General features: G+C 33.6%; 2 protein-coding genes across 2 annotated transcripts; both read left to right on the forward strand.

Moving 5' to 3' along the window:
- The first annotated feature begins 301 nt into the window (after window positions 1–301).
- LOC130943952 (uncharacterized) lies at window positions 302–4,068 on the forward strand. The gene is made up of 5 exons (XM_057872056.1): window positions 302–703; window positions 1,906–2,154; window positions 2,640–2,718; window positions 3,423–3,501; window positions 3,592–4,068. Exons 1-5 carry the CDS (start codon window positions 425–427, stop codon window positions 3,650–3,652), a joined length of 747 nt encoding a protein of 248 aa, XP_057728039.1. The 5' UTR covers window positions 302–424; the 3' UTR covers window positions 3,653–4,068.
- A 5,241-nt stretch (window positions 4,069–9,309) lies between these two features.
- LOC130946203 (uncharacterized) lies at window positions 9,310–11,010 on the forward strand. The gene has a single exon (XM_057874876.1). It carries the CDS (start codon window positions 9,310–9,312, stop codon window positions 11,008–11,010), a length of 1,701 nt encoding a protein of 566 aa, XP_057730859.1.
- The last annotated feature ends 1,422 nt before the right edge of the window (window positions 11,011–12,432 follow it).

Consider the following 12,432-nt stretch of genomic DNA (forward strand, 5'->3'; position numbering starts at 1 on the left):
CTGAGAAACTAAAATGTGCTAGAGTAATCCTTAATTACTCATGTAATTTTTCACTTTTTTTTTAGTCATATAGTGTGCATTTATGAGAGCGAAAATTCGGATATTAATATAAAATTATTAGTTAAAAATTATTAAATAATATTAAAAATTGATATAATTATTTTTTTGTGATTTATAATTAATTTTATTTAAAATTGATAAGTGAGAGCTGATAAATAAAAATTTACTGAAATATTTCAAATTATTTAACACCACTCTCAAAACAAAACACTAAAATAGTGAAGGAAGCGGTGTCGTTTTGGCCTTTCCTAAACCCAAAACGCTAACCAATCTAAATTCTGAAACCCCTTTCTCCTGACTCACTCTCCGCCGGAGATGCCGTTTGCACCACTCACACTCCATCGCCACACCACCACCATACAAAATGTTCAACTCCTCCGGTGATGCGCCGCCGCCGCCGCCGCAGCAAGAACAGCAAGAGCAGAACAACGACCAGTCGCAGCAAGAATGGGAGACGATGGCGCGTGCATGGCTGAGCTCGTTCGCGGAGGCGAAAGAAGTGACGATGCCGGAGGTTGAGGCATGGCTCGACGCCAACCTCGCTTCTCTCCCCGAAGGTCTCCGATCCATGCCTCGCTCCGATCTCTGCCTCAGACTCATCTCCATTCAGAACTGCATGAGGCTCCCTTCCCAAAACCCCGAGGTAGTTACCGCAGTTTCGATAATTACATCGCTTTTTGTTCTTTTTAAACTTTGGAAGGAATTAATTACGAGATTTTTTAATTAATTTTGTTGATGATTTTGGATTTAATGAAACGATTTGTTCCCCAAGTTAGATGAGCTCATTAATTAGGACCAGGAGTTTTGTAACGTATAGAAGCTTCTTCATTACCTAAGAAAACTTATGGCTTTTACTTTTGTGTTTCTATTTTCATTTTTATATTCGTTTTTATTTTGAGTGTTTTCTGTATTTATGATTTTAGGAAACGAAGAACGAAAACAGGAAAAAGAAGATAGAAAACAATATTTTAATGTTTTGTCTATTCTCAAATAGAAAATGATTTTCCAAACCAAACAGGCCTTTATATTTGTTCATTAGAATAAATTGTCGGAAAGAGTCACCGAAGTTGTGGGGTTGGTTGTCGAAAAAAATGAATGAATTTGAGGAATTGCTTAAGAGTGTGATATTGGGATGCCATGTTCTTATCTAATTATTTTATTTGATTTTGAATATGCCGCAAAAGTATCTCTATATGTGTAATAAGGTAAGGAATGTCTTGAATTTTTATGGTCTTTGTTGTTCTTTATTATTGGTTGTCCTTTCATGCTGTACATGTTAGAGTTAGAAAGAAACTAAGAAAAATTACAGAGGGATTGTTAAGAAGTACATAAATGTTACAGGACATAATGTAATCATTTGATTTAGGTAAATGACGCCACTAATGGGAGAAGGCTTTGTTTTAGTTGTTGAATACAAAGAATGTGCACCGGGATTTAGTTGGTTACTTGGGGTTTGGGGACACAACACTTTGGCTCTATAGGTGTCTGTTTTAGCTGAATGCAGAGCAAACATGGCTGATCTATGATTTCAAATGCTCCCCAACCCTCTATTTGCTTTAGTAACTGACTAGTCATGTATCAGACCCCTGTTCATTGAAGATGCTCATTGTTGGAAACTACAATCTTCTATTGGTCAATATCATTTTTTTCCCAATAAATAGAACCCCCTCCCCCCTTTTCTTTCTCCCAGTCCCAAACAACTAGGAGATTTATAGTATGTAGGTTGCTTGCCTTTGGGTGATCTACGTATAAGCTTTTGCTTCTTGAAAAGATTCCTTTAACATAAAACCGGACAACTTTGTAATTTTCTACACTTGACGTTGTTTAATCTTTCAAATGTGGCAGGAAAAGGAAGTAAATCAGCTTGATCTTCCAAATGCACGGTTTCAACGCACGGATCAATGGTTACCAGTTTATTCATGGTTAGAAACTTTGGATAAGGATGAGGTGGTTAAGTCCAAGGATATTTCTGAGTGGTTAACAGAGAACCCCAAGGTCCAAGAACAGTTATGCTCAAGACATTCTAAATATCATTTGATGCACTACATCAAAAAATGCCATTTAAAGATATTGAAAAGAAGGGAAAAGAAAAAGGTATTCAATCTTATTTATTCATTTCTAAATATTGGGGAGGGGACCTTGGTTGCTTTGCACTTTGAGTTAAGTGGGTACTGTTTTGGCATATCCATGTTCGAAGGCAGCTTCATCCTTCCCATTCTTAATTTCTTGTATCTAATTTAATTTGGTTGTGTTCGTCTGCCATCTCCCATGTCTATAGCCATTTAAAAGGTTTCATATTCAGTTCAAGTGGTATTTCCCCTAGTTATCATGAGCTGTGTGGAGATGTTATTGGTTTCAATCCATCACATCCCCATTGTCAATTTACAAACCACACCCAAATAAAAAGGGGAGAGAGTTGGCATTGGTGGAAGTTTCTAAGTTAGATACTGTGTAAATTTAATGGCTTTGCCAGCTAGTGGTTACCTATGTGTGAAAACAGTTGATTCCTCGCAATACTGTACACTTGGTAATGCTTTTATATAATATATATATCACATGCTACTTGTTAACTTGGACAGGGTATAGAAAAGCTTGAGAAAGACACTTCATTGATGGTTCATAAAGATGTAGCGATGAAACACGCATCCCCGGTTCCAAGTATGCTCTATCCCTCTTATCTTTTAAGTTTTCTCTGGTACTGTACAGAAGAATGTTTCACTTTCAGTCAGCCAAAATTGACTCATTTCTGTGAATTAGCCTATATGTAGGACAGAAGGAGCATAGTGGGCCATGACTTAGTTTGGGGGAAAGGGAAGAGGTTAGGGATCAATTATGAGACTTTTGAAAAGTAATGCAAAATGTAATTATTAATTTGCTATTTGTGATCAAATTTATTTTATTGTCTATACATTGTGGGTTGAGCTACACTGTCGACGAGGATGATTACTATTCACTCTAAATTACTCCTTTTTTCTTTTAACATTTAATTTTCACTCTCCTGTAGCCTTTGCAGCCCTCAATGTGTAGGTCTGTGAGCTGTAGTGGGAAAGAGTTCTATGGTTTTGAGTTTATTTCTTTATTCTGGATAGGGAGATTTAGTTGGCTTTGCGGTGTTTAGTTCAAGATCTTAATTGTACTCATAGGTCTAACCCATTTCTAAATATGTTGGTTGGAAGCGATTCATCTCAATTGTCTCGTAATGGGAAACAAATAGCATACTAGCAGACCATTTTAAACTCGCATTATATCTGAGTTAGGCTTCTTCAATTTGTTGAATAGTTAGGCTTTTTTCTCATGCGATCTAAACTGGAAATCTCTGCAGTACTATAACGAAAGCTTCTTCCTTCATCTCGATTTTGCAGGTTGTTCCATAAATAATCTGCCCAAAGATAGCGATTTGTACGTGGCCAAAAGAAACGAAGCCTATCAGAAATACGAGATGTAAGTGAAATAGCAGGTTTTCTTAATGTGGTTTAGGTGCGAAATCTTTATCATCGTACTTCAGTTTACATTATGCTGATTTGGTTTCAGTTTAGTGGAGTTGGAGAAGTTGCTCTCCCCAATATTCCCGAAGCAGCATACTATGGTATAAACTAGAGAAACAGTCGCGGAACAATGACCGGGAACTTCCTTCTGTGTCCCCACTCCAGTGGTAGGCTTGAAGCAATGCTGCTGCTCCACAACATTTATCTTTGAAGGTAAGAAAACCATTCGCCACAGGGAGTGATGGTAGTTCATATTTGCTGTAGTCTTATTTGTAGCAAATTTATATTTCTATCGGATGACCACTACATCAACTTAGGAAATCATGGATCAGCATTAATCTACGTTGTAAGTAATTCATCATTTTCATCAACTTAGGTAATGAATGAATGATGCGTCTCAGGTTTAACCGGGTCAATTGCATGATTCATTACCCTGGGTATCTTGTGCAATGTTTTCTAAGTTTTTATTTTACACTTAACCTTCACTTTAGATGATTTAAATCGGACTTAGCAAATTCTAAGTTTTTCACTGAATCCAATCATGTGCTAACTGCTAAATATATTGCAGTGGATATCTTAGAATACTGATATTAAAAAAAAAAAAACTCAAAATAAGAGTTTTAAATGAGTTTTATTAGAGTAATGTAATGGTGAAAAGTAAAGATTGTGTTCTTTTCATTACAATAGAAAAAAAAAAAGATATTAAGTTTAATGCACACTTTTCTAAACCCTTTTCTCAATGAGGTATATTTGTTTTAATTAAGGAGCTTATTAGTTTTTATTTTAGAAAATTATTTTCACTTAACATTTATACCTGACTGACACTTTAGGTCACTATTTGACAATCAGTTACAAATGTGGTTTAGACTAATTACTTAGATGGTTAGAGACTCCTTCGTATAAATGGTCAAGGATCAAAACGGACATTTTCTCTATTTATCTGTATTGAACTTCTGTTTGCGATGAGGTAGTTTTTTCATTTGTAGTCATTGTAATTTAAAAAAGATATGGTCTTGATGTGTAAAAAGGAATTTCAAGAATCAATTTTGAATATAACTTTTAAACTTGAGACCATTATAAGTCCAAAACTACTATGAACCAACTGAAAATACACCACGAAAATGAAACTCAACTTTAGCAGCATAGCTGCACGGGACACTAAATAAAAGGGAGAGGAAGACAATAAAAGAAAATAAAATAAAATAAAACTAAAATAGCAAAGTACATGAATATTCTCATCTTCTTCCTCTTGTCAACAATCACCATGTGGTCTGATTATTACCATAGCTAACACACACCACTTATTGTCCAACATCAACCTCATTATACATGGTGAAAATCCACATGTGATTTTTACGTAAATTTAATAGTTAAAAGTAATTAGATAATAATTATTTAGTTCTCAATAAATAATTTCACATGAAAATAATTATAGGTGAATGTCCACCATTGAACATAGGAAAAGAAAAAGAGAGCCATAAAACAGTGCCACCAATCACCATCGTGTATCCATGAGCCAAAATAACACAAGAACGAAATAGAGCGATCTAACTTTTCACCGTTTGTGAGTTCTTTTTTGTCATCATTTTTTTGTGCTAGCGACCAATTTTTTGTCTCGATTCGCTTTTCCCATAGCCTTTTCTATAGTTAGAAATGAACTGAAATTATTTTCAAATCTCTCAACTATATGGCTTATTATGGAGTAACAGTGGTGATTGACAAAGCAAGGGTTGCGTTTTAAGTAGAGGGCATATTGAGAAAAAGAAAAAAAAATGAATGTAAATTAAATAATCTTTTAATTTAAACTGTTCGTCACAATTTTTAGTGGTTAGAATAGAATAATTTACAACATTTTAGTGCTCAAGTGAGTTGTAAGACATTATTTGTTCTGTTCAGGTCAGCTAGAGAATACATATTACATTGTACATAAAAAGTTGGTCATAAAATATTCCAGGGTCACAGAAGACGTCAAAATATTAAATATTAACCATAATAGCTTTTGGTTGAAAATATATGTGATTTCAACTTAATTACATTTCATACTTAATGCATGTTTTAAATCAAGACGATTTGGTTGTCCAGGAGTTTAATCGTGTTATATTAAGATAACATATTAATTTTTTTTTCGTGTACAAACAAAGTGCTATATCTAGAAAATCTTATAGTTGTGTGAATATTTTTTTTTAGATTTATACACACATGTAAAATGGATCATTGGGACAATTAAATTTTAATTTTTAAAGGGCTCCGTCTTTTTCCTTTGTAGATATTCAAGAATCAAGATTCGGCTAATTTTTTTGGATATTATAAAGTGAGGAGTATAATACGTTAATATTATATTAATTTGGTGTAATATACTGTTGAAAGTTGTCAACGTCACAAAAAACGTGATTAATGATTTTAGGAAGGGATAAAAAATATCAAAATGAGACTAACGATTTGAAGTAGGATATATATTTTTTTTTTGAAATATCTGTCACTATAAAATCGGTAGTCTTAATTTTATAAATTGATCCCAGCCGTTGATCAATGATCCAACGGTTCCTGATTTTTTTTCACCTTCTCTCTCTTCTCTTCAGTGAGATCGTTATTAACAATTTCTTCAAATTGAAGTTATCACTTTTTGTAGGCACCATTATAAATTCCATATCTATATATTACACACCCAAAATTTTATTTTTACGTATTACACAAATCTAATTGGCATATTAAAAATTAAAAAACGTCAAGGACTGACTGCTTTTTTCAATTTTGTACGCTATATTTCATTTTTTTCTGGAAATTCACGTGAATTTCACATAAAATTATCATTATACGAAATTATTAATTAAAAATTTTTAAATAATAATTTAATAACTTTACATAAAAATAACTATATGTAAGTTTTCGCTTTTTACAATACCAAATTATCAAGGTGAGACGTACCACGTTGTTGCAAAATTTATATGTGCGACCTACGAAGCATGGAATGGGAGGGTGATATGATATGAGATATGACACGCTATGCGAATATATTAATTTTAATATTTGTATGAGATACATATATAAAACATAAATTAGTTGTATCAAACTAATTTTAAAAATATTTTAACGTTTTTTTTAATTATAAGAATTATATAAAATAATTTTTTATATTAACAAATAATAATATATATACTTTTAAATTTTATTTTAAGAATAAAAATTTACATAGACATATGATGATATTTAATTATATCTTAACATATTTAAAAAAATATTTTTAATTTTTATTAAGATATATTTAGAGACAAAAAATACATGTATTAGACTAATGTTAGAGAAATATTATATTTGAAATGTATTAGATATACAAACAGATGCTTTGTTGATGAAGATTGTCCTCATTTTCGCATAAAAAAATTAAGAGTCTTAATTGATTCTTCTAATTATTTTTTAATTTTTAAATGATTTAAATTTTTTATGTAATGTGATGTTTTCAAAAAAACATATATTTAAATTTTTTATTTACTTAAGTATTAAAAAAAATAAATTAGAACTCCTACTTATTATTCTTTAACACATCATGTATAATCAAATCAACTAAAAAAAGTATTTTAATTAGCATTTAATTGTTCATAGAAGAATTGCATTGAAATTTGATTTATAAAATTCAATTATATATATAAAGGCAAGCCTAAGTTAGCGCCGTTAAAATGGGCTAAATCCATCGAGTCAGCCTATTTTATCCGTTTAAATGAGTAGGCTTTACCTCTAAAATTAAGACCGTTTAAATTTCGGGTTAAACGGGCTGAACCCGATTAACTCGAAAAAAAAAAGACGGGTTAAACGGACTAGTCCGCGAACTAAATAGGTGGCCCGTTTAAATTTTTTTTTACATTTTTTTAAAAAAATAGCACTTTTAGCTAATATTTCTTCCGATCCGACTCGAAAATCTGACTCATCAATTAAAAAAATTATCTTTTAATTATTTTTGACCTAAAAATATTATTTTTTGTTAAAATATTTTTTAAAAAATAAAATAAAATGATAAATAGACTGGTCCGTTTAATTCATTGGACTTACCATAAACAGTCGAGACTAAAAAATCTTGACCCACAAATAAAACGAACTTAAACGAACCAGTCCGTTTAACCCTCAAACTTAACGGTCCAAACCTAAATGAGTCGAAATAGTCCGTTTGACAGCCTAAGCCTAACCTAATGTTTGGTGGAAAATACAATTTAAAACAAAAAGTAATCGACCACTTAAAACAAGAGGCTCTGTCTAGAGTGGTAAACAGAATACTGCCAAAAATCTAAAGCTTGCTCAAAACTTAGTCCATTTCCATTGAAGTAAATCTTTTCAATTGAGAGAGGCTCTATTTAGTGTAGTTTGAAAATAATTCTTCTAAAAAAATTTATTGGACACATTTTTTTTCTATAAACTTTTATCTAAGTAGATTTTATGGATAATATTGCGTACATTCATAAAATTCTATATCCTGCTCTTTTAAATCCTTAATCAAACCGGTATGATTTAATTAGATATCTTAAAATATTGATGTTGCAAAATTATTTCAGTTCTTTTTTTCTTTGTAATAGAATTATAAAAGAAAAAATAAAAAATAATATATTTTGTATTGATTGAAATTGATGATTAATTGTTTTTTTATTGAATTAAAAATTATAAAAATAAATTTAAATATATCTAGAATATTATTTATAAAAAATAAAAATAAATAAAAATAAGATAAAAACAAAGGTTTAATATTTTACATTCTCTTTCCTCAATGATGAGGGTTAGTTGTTCTTCATCTCAATACGTACGGTGATTATATATCTAGCCATTTAATTAAGTGAAACATAGAGTAATAATAATACTTTACTTTTATAGCTACGTTTTGATGTCAATGTCATTGAGCACTGAAATTTGCCGATTAAAAATTTGCCACGAGAAGAGTGCGCTACAAATTTTTTTTCCCTTATGGGTTTAGCTATTAAAAAAAAACTAAAGTTAATTGAATATTTTTTTATAAATTAAAGATATTTATAATTAAAATTTTAATTATATTTAAAAAAAATATTTTGTGATATAAAAAAATTTAATTATAAAATTAAAAATAATTTAAAAATATAATTAAAAATAAAAAAATATACAAATTTAATTAAAAATTTAATAAAATTATAAAGTTTAACAGAATAATTAAACTATTAATTAAGAACACTTATTACATATTTTAATAGGAGAAAATTCAAACTTTTTTTTATATTTTTTAATTTATTTTTTTAATTAAAAATAAATTTTTAATTTGGTCCTTATTCATATAACATAGGGCAAAAAATCCAAATAAATCAGGCTGAGAAGTTTTCTACCCAAATCAGCCAAAACCAAAATTTTATCAGCAATCAACCAATGACCATTTTAATGTAATTCGAATCAACATTATTCGAACTCAAAATGCAAGTAATTCGAAACAACTTGCTTCGAATTACATATAAAAGAAATTGTATGTAATTCGAATCAACATGGTTCAAATTATGCATTGTTAAATCGAATCTAGTCGATTCGAACTATTAGGAAAAATGACCTAAACAGAATTCAAATTAGGTCGATTCGAATTACTAAGAAACAAGAAGCAATCCTTAATTCGAGTTGACTTGATTCGAATATATATATATATATATATATATATATATATATATATATATATATATAGTGCGAATTAGGTTGTTTCGAATTAGTGTGTTCGAGACCTGTATATATATGTGATGAACGTGAGTTGCTCTCATTATTGAGGGGTCATATGGCTGGTGAGGACAGTTTTATATTGTTGGTACACCACAGAGGATCGATTAAGAGGAAAACTCGTTCCGGTGTCAAGTTCACCGATAAGGATCCTCTCTGTATTATCGTGAGTTCTACGACAAGCTATTATGACCTTGCTAGGTCTGTACTGCTGAAACTTGGTCTGGATGGTGTGAAAAGGGTTAAGAAGTTTTTCTATCGCATTCCAATCTCGGTGCTCCAAGATAGCGTGAAGTATGATTGTTTCACGATCGGGAGTGATGAGGACTTGCAGGTCATGTTTCTTTGTCGCCGGCAGTTTTTCGAAGTGAGGACACCAGAGCTATTGGCAAAGCTGGTTGATGTGGTGTCCAACTCGGGGGGTTCGAACTGGAATACCAACACTTTAGCGACGGTTGCCGGTTCTAGCTCAAGACCTGCCGTGGCATCTTCCTCAGTCTCTGCGTACGAGCCACCCGCCCCGCCTGTCGCCTCCCCTTCGTTTGCTGTTGATCTCAACGGCAGTGTTGGCGACGAGGTTGGAACAGTGGAACTTCTACCTACCTCTGTACAGTGTGTTGCACCGGCTGGGGCTGGAGATGGATTGTTTGATGATCTAGAGGATGATGATGTAGAGCCGGATATGATTGCTGATGACAGTGGCGATGATATTACAGCGAGTGAGCCTGCCGGTGCAGGTGGTGGTTCTAGCTCTGGCACACAGCAATACCCTTCTCATTTTTCATCTTTGGACCTGGATGCCATGAGGGAGGCGGGGGTACCTGGGGAGCCTACTGGATTTGGCGCTAGAGATGCAGAAGGGTCAGCTGGTATGACAGAGTTTCAGGTTGGTCAGCAATTTCAGGATAAGGAGGATGCCCTGTCAAGTGTGAAGACTTACAGCATCCGCCGAGGTGTACAGTACAAGGTAGTGGAGTCTGATTATTGTCGTTATATTGGCAAGTGTTCTGAGTTCGGGAATGGGTGCACATGGTTGATTAGGCTGAGTCTCCGGCAGCGTAAGGGCATTTGGGAGGTCAAACGGTACAATGGACTGCATACTTGTCTGGCCAGCTCTATCTCCAGCGATCACAGGAGTTTGGATTATCATGTGATATCGGCATTCATTATGCCAATGGTTAGAGCCAATGCATCCGTCAGCATCAAGGTGCTCCTAAATGCGACTGCCTCACACTATGGGTTTAGGCATACCTACAGGAGGGTCTGGATGGCGAAGCAGAAGGCTGTGGCCGTCATTTATGGTGACTGGGATGAGTCTTACAATGAGCTCCCAATGTGGGTGTTAGGAGTGCAGCTGACCATGCCTGGTTCTATTGCAGTTCTTCGAACTAGCCCTGTTCGAGTTGGGGGACAGCTGGACGAATCTCAAGCTTATTTTCACATACTGTTCTGGACTTTTCCACCGTATATCGAGGCATTTCGTCTTTGCAAGTCATTGGTGAGTATTGATGAGACCCATCTATATGGCAAATATGGGGGTACTTTACTTGTTGCGATTGCACAGGACGGGAACTGCAACATACTCCCTGTTGCATTCGCACTAGTCGAGGGTGAGAATGCTGAGTCCTGGTCATTCTTTCTCTCCCAACTGGTACGTCACGTCCTAAAGTGTGATGGTGCACTTCCCGAACGGCATGTGAAAAGTGTGCGTCTCCGGACACCACCTCTCGACGAATGCACTCACAAGCGGCTCTGCTAATCGGAACCATCTGTCGTTCAGTCTCGCAAGATGGTATAATTCGGCCATCTGCAAGTATGAAACGTATCGCTCATCAAGTCGCATTCCCTGCTGGCGCCGCATACTCGAAATGCAACGCCGGGGCTGCGTAATACATGGACCACATGATTAGAACAGATTCAAAAACCGGTTACAAATACAAATCAGGACATAAACAGCTAATAAATACCACTTGAAAAACGATATGTATCAAACCACTAGCAAAAACCCATTGTCAAATCGCATCCAAATAACCACTAGAAACACAGCAGCCTAAAACCGCATACAAAAAACAACTAGCATAAACCAAGGGCAACTCCACTTACAAAAACCACCGGCCAAAACCGCTCAATATAACAACTACCTATACCACCTACGTAAACCGCTAGCATAAACCATCAACAAAACCGCATAGAAAATCACTATACAAAACCGCATGCAAAACCTCTTATATAAACCACTAGCAATACCACCATAATAAACCACTAGCAACACCACTTTAATAAACCATTAACATATAGTAACAACAAAAACCACTAAACATATACCACTATCAAAAACCACTAACCTCGTCGTTGATCACCCCGGCGATATGAGCGACTCCATCCAAACGATACAACCTTCCCGGATCGTCCCCCATCGCGTCAATATGCCTCTCGACTCTTTGCCGAACAGATTCTGGATCGTTTTCTCTAGGATTTGGTGGGGTATGAGGAAGGAAAACTGATTCGAATGAGCTTGGTTCGAACTCCTTATATAAGCAACTCACTAATAATTCGAATCAACTAAATTCGAATTACCAAATGTCACCAACAATGAATAATTCGAATCAATATGATTCCAACTCCATAAAGTAACGTAAGCCTACTAATTAGAATCGAGACAATTCGATTTATGCTTGACTAATTCGATACTACTTGATTCGAATTACATGCAATTCCTTTTATATGTAATTCGAAGCAAGTTATTTCGAATTACTTGCATTTTAAGTTCGACTCATGTTGATTCGAATTACATTAAAATGGTCATTGGTGAAATGCTGAAAAAATTTTCATTTTGAGTGATTTGGGTAAACAAAATCTCTCCTTGATTTATTTGGATTTTTTGCCCTATAACATATGAAGGACAACATAACTTTTAAAAATATTTTTAATATTTAATTTATTTCAATTTAGTCTCCCAAGCTTTTGATTAGTTTTAAATCTACTTCTATTGTTAATTGACAATCGATGTATGGTTAACTTTTTTTTTTCAATTTTACTTTTCTTATATAATTATTAGACCGGAGAAGAAATTACTATCTAAATTATTAGCCAGCAATAAAAATGATCAAGAAGATTAGTAATGCTTCGTAGACAACAAATCCAAATCAATAAAAACAAAAGATTTATAACACAACATATA

The sequence above is a fragment of the Arachis stenosperma genome, chromosome 8 (genome assembly GCF_014773155.1).
Source record: "Arachis stenosperma cultivar V10309 chromosome 8, arast.V10309.gnm1.PFL2, whole genome shotgun sequence".
In the NCBI taxonomy this organism is placed as follows: domain Eukaryota; kingdom Viridiplantae; phylum Streptophyta; class Magnoliopsida; order Fabales; family Fabaceae; genus Arachis; species Arachis stenosperma.